General features: G+C 55.7%; 1 protein-coding gene across 1 annotated transcript in view; it reads right to left on the reverse strand.

Moving 5' to 3' along the window:
* Positions 1 to 8761: 8761 nt before the first annotated feature.
* CCDC12 (coiled-coil domain containing 12) overlaps positions 8762 to 20296 on the reverse strand; it is a 40966-nt gene continuing 29431 nt past the window's right edge. The window contains exons 2-7 of the mRNA XM_052663430.1: positions 19455 to 19522; positions 13723 to 13802; positions 12748 to 12809; positions 12484 to 12518; positions 11402 to 11478; positions 8762 to 11305 (exon numbers count right to left, since the gene is read on the reverse strand). Of these exons, the coding sequence (XP_052519390.1) occupies positions 11217 to 11305; positions 11402 to 11478; positions 12484 to 12518; positions 12748 to 12809; positions 13723 to 13802; positions 19455 to 19522 (411 nt within the window). The 3' untranslated portion in view covers positions 8762 to 11216. The remainder of the gene's footprint in view (positions 11306 to 11401; positions 11479 to 12483; positions 12519 to 12747; positions 12810 to 13722; positions 13803 to 19454; positions 19523 to 20296) is intronic.

Raw genomic sequence — 20296 nt, forward strand, 5'->3', positions numbered from 1 at the left:
CAGGGCTGGCCTCCCCACTCAGAGGGGCCCTGAGCCCCGCCTGGGCCATCCAGGTGTTGGCAGAGGAAGTGGGAGCCCTCAGAGGGCCTGGCAGGCGGTCAGGACCCTGTTTGCCTTGAACAGGGGCTGGAGCCAGGTGGTCATTTCTCCCTTCAAGGCCGCTAGCCCGGCCAAGCCACAGGGAACACGTAAACAGTAGCCGAGCCGGGCAGCAGGCGGGCAGGGTGGAGCACGCCAGGAGACCCTGACTCGTCAGGTCTCCTCGGCCACGGTGTCTGGGCACCGCGTGGGCTCCGACTGGGGCCAGTAATAGATGGGCTGCACCTCCCACCTGTCTTGGATTTGCACGGGCCCTGCCCTCTCTGGCCTTGTCTGCCTCCAGCCCAGGCTGAGAGGGGGACCTCTGAAGACGCAAGAGGAATGCGACCCCCGGGGGCTCCTGAAACACAGGCTAGGCTGAAAGGGGAAGCTGGGTGAGTCCCAGTTCAGAGTAGTTCCCAGCTCAGAGCAGGTCTGGAGAGTTCAGGGGTATCAAAGACAGGCCTCTAACGATCCTCACAGGCAAGCCTGTGGAGAAGAAATGACTGAACGGGGCCCATACGTGAGCCCGGAGTGAGCAAGCTTTCATTGTCTACTCCCACTAGTTAGTCTGGGGTGGTGGTAAGAGAGAAGACAGAATGAGGAGAACAGAGACTCAGTTCCCTGGAAGATGAAAAGCACAGGACCCAGCCCGGAGGTCTGAGGATAGCCTTGATCTGACGGCGTGCAAGGGGGACGTGGGCTTCCCTGGAGGACTAAAGGGGTGCGGCCATGCATTGAGGGCAAGTGAGGAGACCGGACCCTGCCTGGGGATTCTGAGGGGGCACAATTCTGCTGTGGGGAGGCCCTAAGAGGCCTGACCTTTGCTCAGAGGGTATGTTGGGCCTGACCCCTAAGCCTGAGGAATCTGAGGGAACACAGTTTGCTCTGAGGGCGGGTGAGGAGACATTTACCTTCTGTGAGGGTCCAAGGGGACCTAGCCGTGCTGAGGGTGAGGGAAGTGACAAGACCCACTCCGTGTGCTCTGAGGAGACCCAACCCTTCACCTGTTGGCACAGGAGGGGACATGGACCTTTTGTGGGTGCCTGAGGGGACAGAGTTCCCCTCTGAGGGCATGTGCTGACGGAACCTGAGGGGAGCAAGCCCTGCTCTGAGGGCACCTGAGGGAACATGGACCTCTGGGGATCTGAGGGGAATAGAGCACGGCTTGGAAGGCGTGTGAGGAGACATTGGACATCCTGAGGGGTTCTGAGGAAGACTGAGAAATGATAGCTGCACTGTGTGGGCTACAGAGACACAATCTTTCCCTGAGGGCACCTGAGGGGATATGGGCCTTCCGTGGGTGTCTGCCCCGAGGGGGAGTGAAGGCACAACGCCTGCCCTGAGGAGACAGAGCCTTTCACCTTTGTCAGGTGTCCGAGGGCATCTGAGGGGACACTGGGCCTCCTGAGGGAGCGTGAGGGGACCCAGCCCTGCTCTGAGAGTGAATGAGGAGATGAGACTGGTCCTGCGTGGTCTAAGGACACACAATCCTTCTGAGGGCACATGAGGGGACATGGACCTTCCGTGGGAGTCTGAGAGGAGACAGCCCTGTTCTGAGTGTGCGTGAGGGGACATGACAGCTGGGGAGAGAAACGCAGTGGGCACAGCCCTGCACTGAGGGCTCCTGAGGAGCATGGACCTCCTGAGGCGGTCTGAGGAGACACAGCCCAGCTGTGGCTGTGGGCAAGGCGGGGGGTGGGGGGCATGGGCCCGCTCTCAGGGGTTCTGATAGGGTCCTGGCTCTGCCTTCATTTTTAGATGTGAGGTCTGGCTGTGGGGACCTGGTCAGAGGGTGCTTGTGAGGTGGCTCTCATCGCCACGAAGGCTAGGTGGGTTGTGTTCAGCTGTATCCCTGTTGTCTCCTCAGCCAACTCCAGAATGATTCTGGCGTGAGGCTCCCATGGCCAACTGAAACAAACCTTGCCTGGGGCAGAGGGGCTGGGACTCCAGACACAGGCTGGGGTCTGGGCCATAGCTGGCTCCCGGTGTTCGCCCTGTGATCCAGGGCAAGCTGCCTGCCCTCTCTGAGCCTCAGCCGCACTTCTGAGACCAGGCTCCCATCTAGGTCTCTTGACCTGCGTGGTCTCAATACCCCTCTTGGGTCCCCAGGCTGGGTTTTAGCTTCCTGTACCAGGACTTCTTCTTGGGCAACTAGGAGGCCTCAGCACACAAGACTAAGGACACCCCCCAGTGACAGGCTCCCTCCTTCTTCGGCATCCTGGTCGTGCAGGCAGTGGGGGCCAAGGGGATGGGTGCAAGTTCTGTGCAGCTTCTCCCCATCCAAAGGCTGGGGGTCAGGAAAGGGGCCAGGGGCTGGGGGGCAGAAAATAGAGGCCTAAAACCATCCTTCTGGGCCTCCGTCTGCCATCTGTGAGTGAAGGGCGGGGGTGGGGGTTGGGGGAGGCGGGGCCCTTCGTGTGCTTGCATTAATTATGCTCCTCCACACCTGCAGCATCCATTTTAGGGAAGAGGAGAGCGGAGAGTTTCAATTCCCCCAAATGACCCCTGCCTGGAAGGCCTGGTGGGTCCATGGCCAGCAGCTCTGGTGGGGGTCTCAGCTGATGAGCAGCCCCATGAGGCTCCTTGTTGGCCTTGCTTCCCAGCGGTGAGGAGGAAGGGGGCGAGGCCAGGCTGGGAGGACGGGTTCGGGGCACAGTGCGCTGGGCTTGTGGCCGCTGCAAGCTCCCTTCTCAGAGCTTCAGTGCCTGTGGCTCCAGACTCCCAGGGCCTGGCGCATGAGGCCAAACACCTGCTCCTCTCCCCTCCCCACACTGCGCTCTCCAGCCAGCCCTCCTGGGGGCCTCTGCCCTGGCACCCTGTCCCTGCTGCAGCATACATGAGTCAGGGGACAGCCTTGGTGTGAACCGCGCCCTGGCCCTGCACAGAGGCTGCACTGTCAGGATACCTGCTCCCACAAGCTCACCCCCACCAGGAGACAAGAGAGACGTGCTGTGGGTCTGTTGTTACGTATGTTTGAGTGTATGTGCCTGTGTGTTTGTGTTGTGTCTATGTGCTTAATTGTATTTGTGCATGTCTTTGTCTACGTGTGTTTCTATGCGTCTAGTCACGTGTGTCTGTTGTGTCTATTTGTACTGAGTTTGCAGTTCTATTTGTACAGCTGTGTGCTGTAGATGTGCTCGTTTGTATATGTATGTGTCCATTCGCATGTGTGCATTTTCATGTGTCTATGTGTATGCAACTGTATCGCGTGTGCACCAGTGTGTCTATTTGTATTTACTGGTATGCATGTCTGTATATATATGTGTGTCTATCTGTGTGTGTGTGTCTGTGTGGACCCGTGGTCTGAGAATGCCGCCTGTGGGTGGAATTTGGCCCGGAGATGTGTTTGGTTTGGCCCACAGGGTATTTTCGGCATCTCGAGCCAACATTTAAAAATCAGGATATTTCACATAAAAATTCAGCTTTTCAATTTCTCTTAAAAATTCAGAAGCCCTGGCAGCCTTGGGCCTGTGTTCCCATGAGGCCACTCTCCTCCGGAGCTGCACGGGAGCTGCCTCGTCCTCCCACCCTCCACAGCCTCACCACTTGTCTTGCCCACCAGCACCTTGAGGATGACTGACTTGTGATCCCAGAGTGTTGTGGTCACAACTGAGTAGAAGCCTGCCTGTCAGGGAATGTGTGCATGAGTGTGTCTGTGTTTGGGGGGAGGGGGGTGAGTTTGTATGTGTGTATGTAGGGGTGTGTGTATGTGTGCATAAATCCATTCTGCAATGGGGTGTGTTCATGTGTGCATAGGAGGCCAATCTGTGTGACTGGGCTGAGTGCATGTACAAATGAGTGCGTGTGTGTATTAGGCAAAGCTGAGTGTGTGTGGGACATGGGTGTGCTTGCATGTTTGTGAGGCATCTGTGCATGTAGGAGTTTAGGTGTGTGAATACATGGGTGTGCAGGCACCCACACTGGGTGCGTGGCCATATTCGTGCCATGTGAGATGTGTGGGCCACCGTGGTCTGAGCACGCTCCGCATAGGAGCTTCTTCCGCCCTCTGAGGGGGAATCGGATTCCGCCCTTCTGGCTGGGCGGCCTTGTGGGATTTATTTCTGTCTCAGTGCCGACCGGAGGCCTGAGTAATGGGAACATTTAAAGAAAACCGGTAAATACATAAAGAAAAGGCAGGCTGGCCGGGAAATAGGCTGGACACCCAGCCCACAGCTGCCAGAGGCCCTGAGGCCAGGCCTGAGGCAGGGAGGCAGGCAGCCCAGGGACCCAGTGTGCACACCCACTCTGCGCTATGGATGCCCACTTGCCTCAGATCGAGGCATCTTAGAAGCCTGGCTTTGAGGAACAGACTTTCAGGACAGGCCCCAGGGCTAAGGGGACCTGAGTCTCCAGGTGGGGCCCTTCCCCAGCCAGGCTACAGACATCCCTGGGTGTCCTGTCCACACACCTCACACATGTGCAGACCCTCCCTCGGGAGGGGTGAGACAGGGTTGGCACCCCCTCAGGGCTGGGAGGGCACTCCATACCCTCCACTTGGAGCCCCCACACCCTGAAAGTGTCTGGGACCTGGGGAAGGCTGGCATGGGGGTGCGAGTGGAAGGTACTGTTGCTCCCCAGGACACGGCCACCACTATTCTGGGTTTCGGCTTGATGGAGCCCCACTCTCGGGATCACCTCTGATGCCAGCCCCTTAAATGACACAGGCCCCAAGGGAAAAGACAGGGGTGCTTCCTCTGGTGGGGTGAGGTTAACAGAAGACCCACTTCAGCAGCCGGAAAAGCAGGCTGTGCTGACCCACACCCAGCAGGGGCCCTGGGTCGGTGTCCTCTGCTGCCCCCCAGCGGCCATGTGAGGACAGTGCGGGGAAATGAAGACTACAGGTTGACTCTTCACAAACGTCTCTTGGCTGAATAGAATCGCCCGGCCCTCGGGGTCCTAACCACTCACTAAGGCTCACTGTGATGCCTAGTCAGATGGTCTGGGGAAAGGAAAGTCTTTTAGACTGGTCTGACGGAAGGGATATGGCTCCTGGCACAGACCCCAAGACCACGTGGCAGGTCAGCTCCCGGATAGCAGGGCCAACGTCAGGTTCACAGCTGCAGCCTTAGCCCCGGAACAGTGTTCAGCACAAGGCTGTTGTTTAGTCGCTCAGTCATGTCCGGCTCTTTTGCAACCCCATGGACCGTACATAGCCTGCCAGGCTCCTCTGTCCATGAGATTTCCTAGGCAAGAATACTGGAATGGGTTGCTATTTCCTTCTCCAGGGGATCTTCCTGACCCAGGGATTGAACCCATGTTGCCTACATTGGCAGGCGAAGTCTTCACCACTGAGCTACCTGGGAAGACGTCGGCACAAGGCAGATAGTCAGGCAACAGGATGAATTAATGCCTGAATCCCCAGCTCCTGGAGGGGTGCTGCAGCAGGCCCCAGCTGCAGCTCAGAGTCCCAAGGAGGGGCCCCTGAAGGTGAGCGGGGGTCTCACACGTGGAGCCCAGAGGTGGGGAGCAGCAGCGTGGAACCCCAACAGGGGACTTGACCTGGAGGATGCCAGGGGCTTGAGGATGCACAGGCAGAGTCCAGGGGACTCAATCTGCCCAAACTGGCCCATTTCACACACTTGACCTGCAGCCCACTAGGCGGGACAGAACTTTCCCTCATAACTTTGGAGGCTGTGCCTCTCTCTGACCCAGAGTCCGCCGTTCCTCATGTGGTACCGGCCCTGTACCAGCCAGGATGTCCACCTGGCCTCTAGGGTCCTGTTCCTGCAATCCCAGGTGTGACTTCCTCCCAGTCCTTGTGCTGTCCTCCCCCTTCTCCCCCCATCACCCAGAGGCACCCAGCCTGAGTTTCCGGGCCAGCAGGCCCTGTGCTCCTGTCCACTGCTTGGCAAAGGAGCACCCATGCTGTTGCAGGACATTTCAGGCCTGATACCTGTCCTGAGATGACCCAGAGGTCAGATGTCCTTGAGGATTTTAAGCAGAAGGAGGGGCGTGGAGCATTGGGAGGTCAGTTGGGGCCGTCCCAGAGGAGTGCCTGGCAGGCTGGGTAGCAGTGGGCACACCAGGGGTTCATCCAGAGAGCTGGGCACTGCCACTCGGCCCATTTCTTCTGCCCGATAAGAGGGGCTGCTGGGGCCTGAGAGCTCCCACCTCTCCCTCCAATCAAGAGTTCTTTATTATTCTAGACATGAGTCCTTTGTCAGATACGGGGTTTGCAAATATTATCCCAGTAGCTTTTCTCTTAATCCTCTTAACAGGGTCTTTGTTGGAGCAAAAGTCAAATTTGCTTTTTTTTTCCTTTATGAATTATGGTTTCTCACGTCTGAGGACTCTGTTCGCCAAGCTCTAGGTCCTAAAGGTTTCCTCCTATGATCCACTTTAACTTTTGTAATAAGGTTTGACGTTTAGGGTTCCTTTCTGAGGGGTCTATGGATGGATTTCCAATCAGTCCAGCACCATCTGCTGAAGACTATCCTTCCTTCATTGAGTACCTTTGCCAAAAATTAGTTGGCTGTACCTGTGTGGAGCTACTTCTGAGTTCTCTGTACCCTTCCATTGATCTATGTGCCTATCTTTCCACGAATACCACTATCTTGATTACCATAGTTGTACAGTAAGTCTTTAAATGGGTAGATCGGCTCCTCCTGCTTTATGAAAGTGGAAGTGTTAGCTGCTCATTCATGTTCGACTCTGCGACCCCATGGACTGTAGCCCGCCAGGCTCCTCTGTCCATGGGATTTCCCAGGCAAGAATATTGGAGTGGGTTGCCATTCCCTTCTCCAGGGGATCTTCTCCATCCAGGGATCGAACCCAGGTCTCCTGCATTGCAAGGAGACTCTTTACCGTCTGAGCCACTAGGGGCTTCATTCATCTAGTTGAAAATTGTTTAAGCTGTTCAAGTTCTTGTAACTTTCCTGATACACTTTAGAAATATTCTTGTCCATATATAAAGATCTTACTGAAATTCTGATGTGAATTGCATTAAACCTGTATATCAATTCTCCAGTAAAATCACCTGGGCTTGGAGAGTTCTTTTTCAAGAGGTCTCAAATTATTAACTATTAATTCAATATCCTTAATAGTTACAGAGCTATGCAAATTATCTTTTCATCTGGGGTGAGCTGCGGCAGTTTGTGCTTTCCAAGGAATTGGTCCATTGAATCAACCTGTCAAATTTATGCGAGTAGTTATTTACAGTATCGCTTTATTGTCCTTTTGATGTCCATGGGGTCTACAATGATTGCCTTAATTCATTTCCTAATATTCCTAATGTATGTCTCCTCTTTGTCGGTCTTTCTTTAGTCGATTACTGACTTTTGCGCGGTTGACCAGTTTCTTTGCTCACCACTTCTTCCTGCATCCTGTGGCAGGCACTGCTGGCTGCCTTTCCAGCACTCTTTCTGCCCTTCTTCCTTTCTCATGGAACCTCAACATCAATCATGGTGGCAATGTGCCCAGCTTAAAATACCCTTCCTCCCACATGTCTGAAGTTAGGACTGAATTTGACACAGTGATGGCTGATCAGAAGTGAAGGCAAGCATGGGGGACTGGGCTTGAAGCCATGGTTTCTTCAGCTGGTTTGCCCTTTATCCTCTCTCCCCGCCACCTGGAGCTTGAACCTGGAGGGAGGTGGGGGAGGCTCCTAGGGGAGCTAAGGATGGCAGCTGGGGGCCCAGAAGGAACTCATGTCCTTGGTGGTCTCAAGGAGTCACTAGATGTAACACAAGAACAACAAACCTCTCCTTAAGATCTGTAGGTGCACCTATCAAACGCCGTCCTGATTCCCGTGTCTCTCCCTGCCCCCACCCGGCTCCTGCTATAGAGTATCCTCTCAGCAAATTTCATGCACAGTAAACAGTGTCATGAGCCTGAAAACATCTGTCTTGCCCTTATTATTTATAAGGGAGCGTTATGACATAATTGACATTTATGTTTCCTTGGCACTTAAGAAAATTTTTGTTTCCATTTCTCCTACTGATGAAAGTGGAACTCATTCATCAGGAGGCAATCTTTCTGTGTTTTGTTTTGCTCCTGTGGCTTGTAGGATCTTCCTCTTTACCCATCTTGACCATTGTAGTGAAAATGCAGGTGCAGCATCACTTCAGCTACCCGAGTCCCTTCACGTTCAGTCTGTCTCCTTGAAAGACTGGGTTTAGGTTTCTTTTTAAACAGCATCAGATCGGGTTGTTGTTTTTATTTTTTTAAAGCAGTAAGGTACATTAATAGTAATATATGACATATCTGGATTTATTTGCCTCTTCTTTTTCTCTTTGCCTTCTTTTGGCTAATTTTTCTCATTCTATTTTTTTCTCAGTTTCCTTGGAAGGAAGCACATTCTATGTTTATTTTTAGGGTTATTCTAGAAATGTCAGCCTTCCCGTGTACCAGTCCTTTCTCTCTTCCTGGGTGAGTTTGGTTGATGGCTAGAATTCCAGTCACCTCTCACGTCGGGACATACACACCATGGCAGTTATGTATTCTAAGTAGGTCTTTTTTTAACTTCACAACACCTATTTGTTTTTATAAGGTCAGTGCCTACTTAAATGTATATTTTCATTCTCTTAGTTTCTCCTTATATCTCAGATATTCCACCTGGAATTGTGGCCCTTCAGTCTGAAGACATGCATTTAAAAAAAACGGATCTTCAGCTTTACAGTCTGAAGACATTCATTTTAAAAAAAAAACAGCTTTATTGAGATATAATACATACCTCATACAATTCACCCATTTAAAGGTACAATACAAAGGCTTGCAGCATATTCACAGACTCGTACAACCACCACCAGAGTCCATTTCAGAATATTTTCATTACCTCAAAACAGATTTTTAGTCTGCTGGTGACAAAAATATCTGGTTTTGTCTAAAAATATTTTGTACTTGTCAGGCATGTTCTTGTCAGGTATAGAATTTTCAACAATTACCGTTGTCTGTTAACACTAATATTAAAAGGTACCATTCCAGTTAACGCTGGCTGTGGCTGAGATATCTGCTGTGGGCTTGGTCTTTGCAAGATGACATAATCTCTAATTTCAAGATTGTTTCTTGGTCTTTTTATCCTGACAGTTTATTACCCTGTGTCCAGGTATGTGTTGGTTTCAAAATACACCCTCCAGTTCTTAAAGATTCCACCTTGAGGTGTAATCGACATCTTCTCCCTCTGAGCGTGGGCTGGATGGAGCGACTTGTTTCTAACAAACAGGCTGTGGAGGAAGATCACTTCCGAGACTCGGTCACAAGCCCCCCTGCTTTCCCTTTTGGATCACTCATTCTGCGTGCGTGACGCTTCTCTAAGCACTGCTTACATCTCTCTCTCTGCCACCTTTCGGATCTTCAGCTTTAATTCTGATTTATTAATCCCTTCTTCGACTATAAGTTACCATTCAGCTCATTCAGTGAGTTGCTTATTTTAATAAACATTCTTTATTTTCAAGATTTCTCATCAGTTGTTTCTTATAACAAATCCCTGTGCTTGAGCTGTGAGGTGGGGCTTAGTCCCTCTTTGATCTCTCTGGTGATGAAACAGATGCTCATTTCAAAGCCTGTGAGGATGTTACTGTTTTACTTTCTTCCAGCAGAAATGCTCCCACTTGTTGTGTTGCTGGCCATTCTTTATGGCACTGACTGGGTTTTCTCACGCATTTTATCATTTCTGGGTACCCCTCATGGGTACAGTCTCTGCTTCTCCTTCTCCCTCCCTACAGGGTGCCAAGCGGGGGCCTACTTGAGGTGTCTGAATCCAACATTGCCACAGACAAACACCCTGCTTCCAACTGCAATCCCAGGAGGTGTGAGCATCTTTTCATCCTTTAGGCCTAGGAAGGGAAACAGCTCTAGACCTCTGGCTATGCAGAGGGAGCCTGGCTCCAGCCCTGACACCTGGGGGCACGTCTGATCCCTGTCCCTCGTGAGGGGCATCAGTCCTGGCCTTGTCAGCCACCACTTTGGCCCTTACCTACAGCTGCGACTTTCTGCTCCTTTCCTAAGAATTGCCTTCTTAGGGGAGTTGCGTCACTGTGCGTTCAAGCGTCTGCTTTACTGTACGAGTGTGGCAGTCTGTGCGCGTGCTCATTGCCCTCCATTGCCTGACTCCTCAGCACCGTCCACCGGAGCCAGGCCACTGTGTCCCTGGAAACTAGCACAGAGGGAACAATACACTGGGATGTGACCCATGACTGGGGCAGGGGGCTCAAGGGGAAATCCAGAAGGAAACTCAGGATCCTGGAGGAGACAAAACTAAACGGTCACAGGGACCTCGAGTCAGCCTTGTGGTCAGCCGGTCATTCTGGACAGTAAGCTCCCCAGGGGAGGCTCATGGTCCTAAAGCCAGGACCCTGGGGGCCCAGGGTCCAAGGCCACTCCCAACATCCAGGCTATAATATCCCAGTGGTGAGCAGAATGGGCCACCCCTCCCCATGCAGGGGCCCTGTCCCAGGAAGCCAGAGTCCAGCTCTGACGCGTGAAGGGGGATGAGGGCTTTCTGGAGCTGAGCGGATGTGAATGAATGGTGCCAGGGCCTCCAATCTGTGGCAGCCCAGAGCTGAGGCTTGCCAGGATGCAGCACACCCCTGTCAGGGGCCCAGTCTCTTCTCTCTCTCTCTCACTGTCGGGGGGTCTACAGAGGACCACAGCGAGAACCTCTCCACGGTGTCCCACAGATTACCGTGAGGTCCACAGCTGTCCCCCGAGGACTTTGAGATGATGACTGCTAACCAAGGATGGGGCCAGGACCTAGATGTCCGAAGGTCAGGCCTGGCCCTCCCCACCCCTCCAACCTCAACACACTCAGCCCAATACAGGGCTTCCTCATAGTAAGCATCACCTCTGCAGCTGCCCTCTTGGGGCCCAAACTCAAAACATCCCCAGTATTCAGACGGTTTTCTGCCACACACAGGGGTCAGCGTGTTTCTATTTCCAGATAGAAAAAGAAGTTCAAAACATATAGAACAAGCACAGATACAGCATGGACACAGGGCTGTCGTAGCCTCTCCCCAACTCAGCATGGAGGGGGCCCTTCAGGAGACAAGGAGCTGATCTCCCCCCAGTGGGACGGGTGGGGTTCAGACTGTGAGGCAGGGAGTCAAACTGGAGGTGGTGGCAAGTTCAGGCTCTACCCTGGCCCAAGACCATCCTCCTGGAAGACAGGCCTGGTAGCGGGTGCGGGGACAGGGCACAGCTCAGTCGGAGTCACAGGCCTCTGGCTCGGTGGCGGCGGTGGTGGCCACTGCAGAAGCCAGGTTCTCCTCCTGGCCCTTCAGCCTCTCGCCTGCATGGGGGCAGACGGGAGGAATGGAGCGGGGCCACGCGCCTGTGCCACCGCCCGGAGGGCAGGGGGCCCCGCCGTGCCAGGCCCCACACTTACGGATCAGCTCAGCGATGGCCCTCTGGGTCCGCTTCTCCAGCTTCTCCAGTTTCTTGGCTACGTCTCTCTTGAGGTCCCTGGAGCAGGGAGGCGGGAGGAGGCAGAGGCTGAAGGCTGGCCGGTGTGGCCCTGGGGCTCCCTCACCTCCGACAGCCCCTCTGGCATCAGGAACCACAGAGGTGTGCCCGAGGTCAGGGTGCTCCTCTCTCCCCCTTTCTGTATCCCCAAACCCAGCAGCAGCCACCCTTCACAGCCCCAGGGAGGCAGGGGCTAGCACCACGGCCTGCCCAACCCAGGGGGCCGAGCTGAGGCGTGCGGGCCGGATGGCTCCCAGAGCTCCCTCCCCGTCTGCTCCCCTTGGTCACCACCAGGGAGTGACGCGCCCCGGCCCGCTGGGGGTCCTGCTCCTCCTCTGGCCCAGTTCCCCTCACCCCCAGGAACTTCCCCAAGTGCACACACAGCCTCTTCCCCCTTGTTCGGGGTTTCTGAGGACATGCGCCCCATCCTTTGTCTCATCTAATTAGAGCACCTTCAGCTGGTGCCCACTTGACACAGAACTGCACGCGGGAAGGGTGGGGGACTGGCGCCTCTGGCCCAAGGTGAACACCTGGCCCTCTCTCACCCTCTGTCTCAGCCCAGTCACAGGGGCGCCAGGACAGTGGATTCCCATTTCAGAGAAGAGGGAACCGGGATCGAAGGGGGACAGGCTAGCTGGTGTTGCAAGCGGGCAGAAGCCTACACCTGCCCTTCCCCCCATCTTGCCTCCACCCTACGGTTTCCTGAGGATAAAGGTCAGCCTTGGTCAGATGGAGCTCTCTGAGGCGCAGTGGGCCCTCATCCTTTCGGAAGGGACGTTTTGGCGGGGACTGCTGAACCCCCTCTGCCTGAGCCCCTTCCCACCCTCAGGTGTCATGCCCCGCCACGTCCCTCATTCTCCACTTACATCCTTCTCAGCACACACGTCAGACCACACTTATACCCCACGGCTGTCTGTCTCCACTGCCTGCCTCCTGCTGCGAGCCCATGCCGGGCACCAAGAACATCCAGGCAGTCTGCACTGGTCCTACACGGGCAACACTCACCAATCTGGCTTCCGGGGTGCGAGGTTGGCCAGGTCCTGGGAGGGGGCAGACACATGTCAGCGCTGGAGGGGCTCAGGAGAAGATGGGGGACAGAAGTAGGAAAGAGGGTGCAAAGGGGGGAGGGAGGAGAGGGCTGAGGGGAACCAGGGAAGTAGAAAGGGAAGAAAGAAGTGAGGAGAAGGAAGGGTGAGTGAGGAGAGCAGGTGGGGAGGAGAAAAGGACCCGCGGAAGCAGCAGAGGACAGGGCCACCCACAGGCACTCACCACTTCCTCGATGACCGGCTCTGGCTTGGCGGCCTCCAGCTGCTCCTTCACCTTCTCTTCCACTAGAGGCCGCAAGACACCAACGGATGCCGGTCGGAAACCAGCCACCACTCCCCGATGTGGCAAACGGCAGCAGCCGGCCCCCAGGAGGGTCTGCGCTTTCTTGCCCCTGCCTCTCCCCTCAGCCCCTAACTCCCTAGAGGCAAAGACCTTGCCAAGGCAGCTCTGGAGGATTAGATTTGTGCTCTCAGGGCCCAAGGAGATGGGGAAGCAGACTGCGGGGTGCGGGGGGTGGGGGTGGTGTGGCTGAGCAGCTAACACTTTATTCTTTTATAGGATAAATGTATTTAATTATTAAAATTGAAAACCAAAGAATAAAAACCAAGGCAGAGTCGGGGATCTGCATCATAAGACGTGCCCAGCACCCCCCACATGGATGGCTGTGGACAGGCCGCAGCTGGCCAGATGATCCCCATCCAGGGGGGACTGGGCCAGGCCCCTCAGCCCACCAGTGAGGACACCTCTCCCCACTGTCTGTGCCCCAGCACTACCACTCCCAGAGCTGGGCGGGTGTCTGCCTGCCCATTGCTCTCCAGAAACCTGGACGGTCAGTCCCTCTTCAGGGTCTTTCTGACCCTCCAAGGGCCCACAAGACCCATCCTCCTATTCCTGCTGTCCAAGGGCCCACGGCCATGTCCACCTCCCAGCTCAGACAGTCCTCTGAGGGACCTTCCCTTGCAGTCCCTGGAAGGCCTGCAAGGCAGGGTGTGAGCAGGACAAAGCAGGCGTGACAGGCCACTTCAGTGCCCTGGCCGCTTCAGTGCCCTGGCCGCTTCTATTTGTCCATCCACCGTGAGATGGTGACGGAGGGTCGCGGAGGCCCAGCTTCCAGCCTGGGCACTGCCAGTTATTCTCCAGGAGAGGGTGACGCCTGCCAAGGAGGAGGCAGCCGACAGGGCCACAGAGCCCACCTACCTGCGACTGGCTTGGCCTGGGGCACCCTCCTCTTCTTCAGGTCCTCATCCTCTGGGACGTAGTTCCGCAGCCTGAGTTCCCTAAAGGGCAGCGAGGACAAGCAGAGAGGAAGTAAAGTGCGTGCGGGACACAGTCTCGTTCATCTCTTACACTTGCAGGCTGGCATGAGAGGAAGACACAGGAGCTGGTCACTTCCCGACTTTGCTCTCTCTGCAGATGACCTGGGACAGGCAGACAGCACGGGGATAGAGGCATCTCTGAGCCTCAGCCCCTCATCTTCCCGTTAGCAGCCAGGCTGCGTGCTCTCCCAAAGCCCCACCTGCACTGGAGGTTCTCGAACAGAGCCGGGGCCAGGGGCACGCGGAGGGCACTCCCTTTGTCTCTCTGGCACTCTTCCACTTGACAGCTGTGGGAGCTGAGGGTCGGAGAGTTTGCGCCAGTCTTAGAGGGTCACACAGCAGCGGCTGCAGCATGAGACGAGGCAAGCTACGACCGCGAGCGAGGACCAGAGCTCTCGGGCTGAGTTGCTCCTAAAAGAGAAACCAGCGCTCACCCGCTGGTTCCCCAAGCCCGCCTCCCACTCACAGCCTTCGTGCCCCGGAGCCTCAGACACATGTGGCGAGGGTCTGGTGTGCTGGGAGTGGCCAGCCAAGGTTGAGGGAATGGCAGTGTGCGAGGGCGGGAAAGCCACGATCCTCCTGGGCAGCCGTAAATTCACACACCTCGCTCCTTTATGAGGGCTTGAAAATCGAGCAGGGCCGACCCCACAGCCTCTATGAAGGGGGAGCAGCCACGAGGAGCCAGAATCGCACACTGGGATTGGTCACCCATTGCGGTTGGTTGTTTTCCTCGCATCTTCTCGGGCAGGGCGGGCTGTACTAAGTGCTCCCTGGAGGCCTCCCTGGCTCAGCAGCTCATCAAATACCAAGCTCCACACACAGCAGCCCGCACACGGGCCAGGCCCTTGGCTAACTCCACAGGGCAGCAAAGAGAGAGAGGTCCTGGGAGCTGCTGCTTAATAAAAGCAAGACAGAGATACTGGGACAGACCCGCCACGCCCTGGGGGAGGCAGAAGTGCCCCCCACCCGCCAGCCTGTCAGCCAGATGGGACTAGATGTGGGTCCTTCTTCCCCACAAGCTCTTCTGAGCACTCTCTGCACTGCTGGCCCCTCGGAAGTCCTGGGAACATTTCCCCAAGAGGAGGCTTCCTGCAGTCTCTCATCTAGGGGACCCTGTGTCCGTGCCAGGGAAATGTGGCTGATTTCTCCAGCTGCGGCACAGGCAAGCTCAAGTGAAGGAGTCCAGAAGGTGTGTGTGGCTACACAAGTCAGCAAGGGGCATGGTCTCAACTCGGGGCTTTTGTGAGTCTCACCCGCCCTCAGCCAGGGCCCCATGGCCTGCAGTCCTGGGGCTTGGCTAAACCCCCATGTCCTGGGGCCGTACCAGCCAGGCTGGTGTGGAAGAAGCCTGCTGCCCACTCCCAGGGTCTGCCTTCTCTGTGAAGCAGGGACACCGCCCTGAATCCCATCCCCTAACGCCTGCCTCAGGCCGGGAGGTAAATGCCAGGTCCCTGAAGCACGTGGGGAAAGTGGGGCAGGATCGCTAACACTGACTTTCATTTATAACAGGGTGGGGAGAAAAGCGGAAGAGAAACTGGGTGTGGGAAGAAACCTGCAGGGATTAGTGAGAATAAGAAACACCCACCACTCTCAGAAACCGGCTCTGGGGCCAGGGTCCTGAGAGGAGGGGAGAGGAGAGTCCAGCGGGAGCTGAGCCCTGAGATCACAGCAGCCACACCCGAGCACCCCCTGGTGCCCAGGCTTCAGAAGGCTGGCTGGCATGAGGGGGACACAGCAGGGCACGGGGGGGGGGGGGCAGCGGCATCAGCTGGTGGGCTAGCTGCTCAGCAACTACCTCCCCCAGCAGCCGCGCCGCCCACCGTCCCCTATCCTCCCCTAGAGCTGAGCACTGGTCACACGGTCAAGAACGCCCGGGTCCCAGTCTCTGTGGGACTACCCCATCCTGAGGTCCGATTTCCACACTTGTAAACAAGCAGGCCTGCTGGGTGTGTCCAGCTCTGCGGAGCGCGGTTCAAGCCCTGATTCACTCAGCTGAGAGCTAAGGAGGAGACTGACCCACACTGATGTCCAATTAACTGCTCCTCCCGCCCCACCCTGATTACTGCCAAATGGCGAAAGTCTCTGGACAGACTTCATGGGGCACTTGGTGCTGCTCTAGGGTCTAGCCTTTCTAACAAAGGACCAAGGTTGAATTTCCTCCTTCTGCAACTTAAATTGAAAAAAAGGAGGCAGGGGCAGAATTCACTCTTCTGGAGGCCGCTAGGGCCACACGCTGGTTCTGCTGCTCCAATTTTGTGTTTTTAGAAATTTTTTGTCACCCCCATTTTGGAATGAAGTAGCTGCTCAGGGCAGGGGGTGAAAAGAGTTCCATTCTCCCAACACTGTGAAAGTAAAAGAGTGAAAGCCACTTAGTTGTGTCCAACTCTTTGCGACCCCAAGAACTGTAGCCCACCAGGCTCCTCTGTCCATGGGATTTTCCAGAGAATGCTGAGGGTAGCTGTTCCCTTCTTCGGGGGATCTTCCCAACCCAGGAATCGAACCCGAGTCTCCCTCATTGTAGGCAAATTCTTTACCATCTTTACCAGCCACCACCCTGGGCCCAAATCCCAGCTCTGATGCTTCTGAGACAGGACAGGAAGGCTCATGCTTTCACTGGCCTCCGTGTGAAAATCAAGGATTGCGTTTCTCTTGAGGCTGCAGATGATACAGACTGTGGACATCAACCCTGAACAGAGTGGTGCTCTGCAGAGCAGGGGTCAGATCTCACAGGAGTGTCCCACTGCTGCCCTGGAAGCCCCCTCCCAAACCCTGAGTGCTCTCTGCCTGTTAGGATGGCATGAAGGCAGACTGTCCCGAAGGCAGATGGGAAGGAACAGCCTAGCAGACACATGCAGCCTACAGAGGCTTCTCGCAATACTGCCCACGCAGGTGGCAAGTGGCCCACAGCGTGGCAGGGATGTGCCTGTCACACACCAAGTGGCAGGGCGGGCCAGCCAGAGGACAGCCTCCTACGTGCCTCCCCAGCGAGTCCTGGAGCAGGAGTGACGCAACTCAGGGGCTATGGGTGGGGGCCGCTCTCATCCCACTGCCACGTTGCTCCCTGTCTGCTGAATCAAGCTCGCGTCACCGGTCTGTGAGACGCCCTGGTGCACAGCCACCATCCTGGGAACCCAACTGGCAGACAGGAGAAGGCCTGGCACTGACCAGCCTAAAGGGCTCGGGCACTGGGCCAGAGCTGGGCGGGGCCTCAGCTGGGGTGGGACCTCTCCACACGGGAGTTGCAGAACCGGTTTCCCATCCCCAAGAAGGAAGGTGAGTGGCCTACTTCCTTCTGCGGTACAAGACGCTCACCGAGGGTGAACCGCCGTCCCTGAGCGGTGACTGCTCTGGCTGGGTGCTGACCACGATCTTAAGCCAGGGGCTGTGGGGGCTGAGGGTTTGGGGCTGGCTTGTTCAGACACTTAACAGGACACGCTCCCCTGCCCCGTGCCCAATGGAGTGTGCAACGCCACTCGTTTCCTCCCACCTGGCTGGGTGGCCATGACTGTCAGGCACAAGCCCTACCCTCGACATACCTCCACGGCACACACCAGCCGACTTGGCATCAGGAGGAAGTGACTGAGGGCTTATGAAAAACACAAGCAACTGACATGAGTGCCCCTTTCTGTGGCCAGGTCTCCAGAGCTGTGGGGTCACCTCTTCTCTAGGTGGCAAGCAGGGGGGCTGTGTTAGAGATGAGCCACGAGGGAAGGAGGGCTGGGAGAGGAAAGACCCAGCCCAGAGGAGAAGCGGGGGTCCTCTTGGGGGTGGGAACATGTCTTTCCTTCATACAGTGCCTGGTTGGCCTTTGGGGAACTGACTCTCCCTAAATGGGGATTTGGTTGTAGGGGAATGGGGCAGGATTTATCCTGAAGAGAGTAAGAAAAAAAAAAATGTTTTTAAGGTATTCTGAGCTATAGATTCCATGTAATACAAATTGAAACTCTAGCAAACTTTTTATTTATATTAGTTTATCATTATTTTTAATAAGTAGACAACAATAGACACATAGGCTTAGATGATGACGACGTTCTGAAATTTCAAGAGGAACTCGCATGAGACAGTGTGCCCCTCCCACCCTCTCTGAAATACCCACAGAAGGGCCACTAAGGACTGGGCTAAGATAACAGGGAGGGTGCCACATCCAGAAAGCCCCCTCTTCCTCTCCCACTTTCCACAGCACGTCACTGTCCCCCTCTGTCACCTTCAGCAAGCTTTTAAAATAGATATTAACAAGCTGACTCTAAAATTTATAAGGAAAGCCAAAGGAACTAAAACAGCCATGATTCCTAAAAGGTCTCCGTGGACAGATGGGCCAGAGGACAGGCAGAGAGGAAGGTGGGTGATTCCCCAGCAAGGCTGGTGAGGGGTGAGGTACCAGGGTGCCTGCCTCTAGTCCGGCTGGACTTTCCCATTTCCTCAGCCGCCACCCCTGACCCTGCACTGTATCTGGGTAGACGACCGAATCTGAGAAATGACTCCGGCTCCAGGCAGCAATCAAAAACCTGAGGACAAACCCGGAGGAAACCAAAGGGTCTCTCAGCAGTTACCACAGAAAGGAGAAAACTGCAGGCACCCACCGCCAAGCCCCTGAGCCTGTGGTCACTTGGCAAATAAAAAGCAACAACCTGGCCTTCGTCTCTGTCACCAGCGCAGGCTGCACAACGTGCTGGGGGCGCTGAGCCCCAACGAGAAACCACAGAGCCCAGAGCTGGGGTGACCAGGGTCCCTGCACCAGCATGGAGCATCACCAGCCTCCTCAGCACAGGGCCGTCGCCATCTCTGAAAACAAGGGAGGTGGCGAGACCCCAGGGCCTCCGTGAGGACGGTGTGAACACACTTTGCAAACTGTGAAGTCACACACGTGCAGACACACATGCGCCCCTGTGGGCTTGAAAAGGCCCCATCTCGTCTGAGATCGGAGCCTGAACACAAAGGCGCAGACGAGGCGCCGGCCTCCGGGAGAGGGTTCCACTCACCCTGGCGGAGGAGGCCAGGGCGGGCTGCGGCATCGGGAAGTCGCCGGCTCAGCTTCCTCTGGGGGGCACCCTTCCAAAGCACAGCTCACTGGGATAAGCTTTCTCAGGGCCTCAGCAGCCAGTCCCGGGGACTTCCCTGGTGGTCCAGTGGTAGAGGCTCCGCACTCCCAGTGCAGGAGGCCCGGGGTTCAACCCCTGGTCACGGAGCTCCAGACCCATATGCTGCAAGTAGGACCTAGTGCAGCCCAATAAACACACATTAAGGAAAAAGAAAAGCTCCAGTCCTCACGGGGAGCAGGAGCCCAGGCTGACGGCTGGAGCAGAGCCTGACACACCAGGGAGGGTCTCGACCTGATTCTGGGGTTGCTACAGAACCATGCCACCCCAAGTATTTCAGAAGAGAGTGAGGAGACATAATGTGAGGGGTCTGGTGGCTAAAAAAATGGCCGGTGGCTGAGAGTCAGACAGCCAGTGAGGGCAAGGGTGCAGAAAAGGTTCCAACAGTAAGACTGTCCTGTCTGAACAAGGTGGCCATGGGGTGGAGAGGCAGCCACAGGACAGATGTGGACAGGACGATGCTGGGACGACGCGGAAACCGACAGGTGCGGGAAGAGAGCTGAGTGCGAGGCGTTACCTGTGCTTCTCGCCTTCCTCCTCCCCTTCTCTGAGCTGCTTGGTGTTTGGCTCCCCGTCTTCCTTGTCCTGCAAAGGAAGGGAGAGAAACCACTGCTCAGATGAACACCCCTCCTTCCAGTCCACACTGCCCAGGCAGCTAACGGAGAATAGGACGGCCTGGCGAGGACCAGCCTGGGGTTCCGCCAAGCACACGCCTGCTGTAGCTGACAGGCACGTTGCTGGAGCCGCCCTTCCAGCCCTCGGCTCCCCCAGCAGAATTTAAAGCCCCTGACCCCAGCCCAGGCCCAGACCTGGGGAGCCCTCAGAGTGCATGCGCAGGAAGAGCTGGAAGGTCGTGGGTGCTGAGAGTTGACGCTGGTCAGGGTCGAGGAGGGCCCATGCTGGCAGGCCACCAGCCACCCTCATGGGTCTGGATGGAGCCACCCTCAGGAGTTGGAAGGGACAGAGCAAAGACGAGTCACCGGGAGCTTTTGTCCCGCCTCCTGAAACAAAAGCTCAGGCCTCCTGAAACCCCTCCAGGCCAGAGGCTTCTCCAGAGATACCTATTTGGCTCGTTGAAGAAGTATCACTCAAGTTAGGACCAGGCTTGTACAAGTTCATTCTTGCAATGTATTAAGTGGGGCAGAGGGCAGGGGAATTGGTTTGAACTTTCCACGGGAACAATTTCTTCTAAATCTGGTTCTATTAAAAAAAGCATGTATTTATTTGGCTGTGACGGGTCTTAGTGGCAGCACACGGGATCTTCCATCTTCGCCATGGCATGCAATGTGAACTCTTGGTTGCAGCAGGTAGGATCTAGTTCTCTGATCAGGGGTTGAACCTGGCCCCCTGCCATGGGAG

This window comes from Budorcas taxicolor, chromosome 1, assembly GCF_023091745.1.
Source record: "Budorcas taxicolor isolate Tak-1 chromosome 1, Takin1.1, whole genome shotgun sequence".
In the NCBI taxonomy this organism is placed as follows: Eukaryota; Metazoa; Chordata; class Mammalia; order Artiodactyla; family Bovidae; genus Budorcas; species Budorcas taxicolor.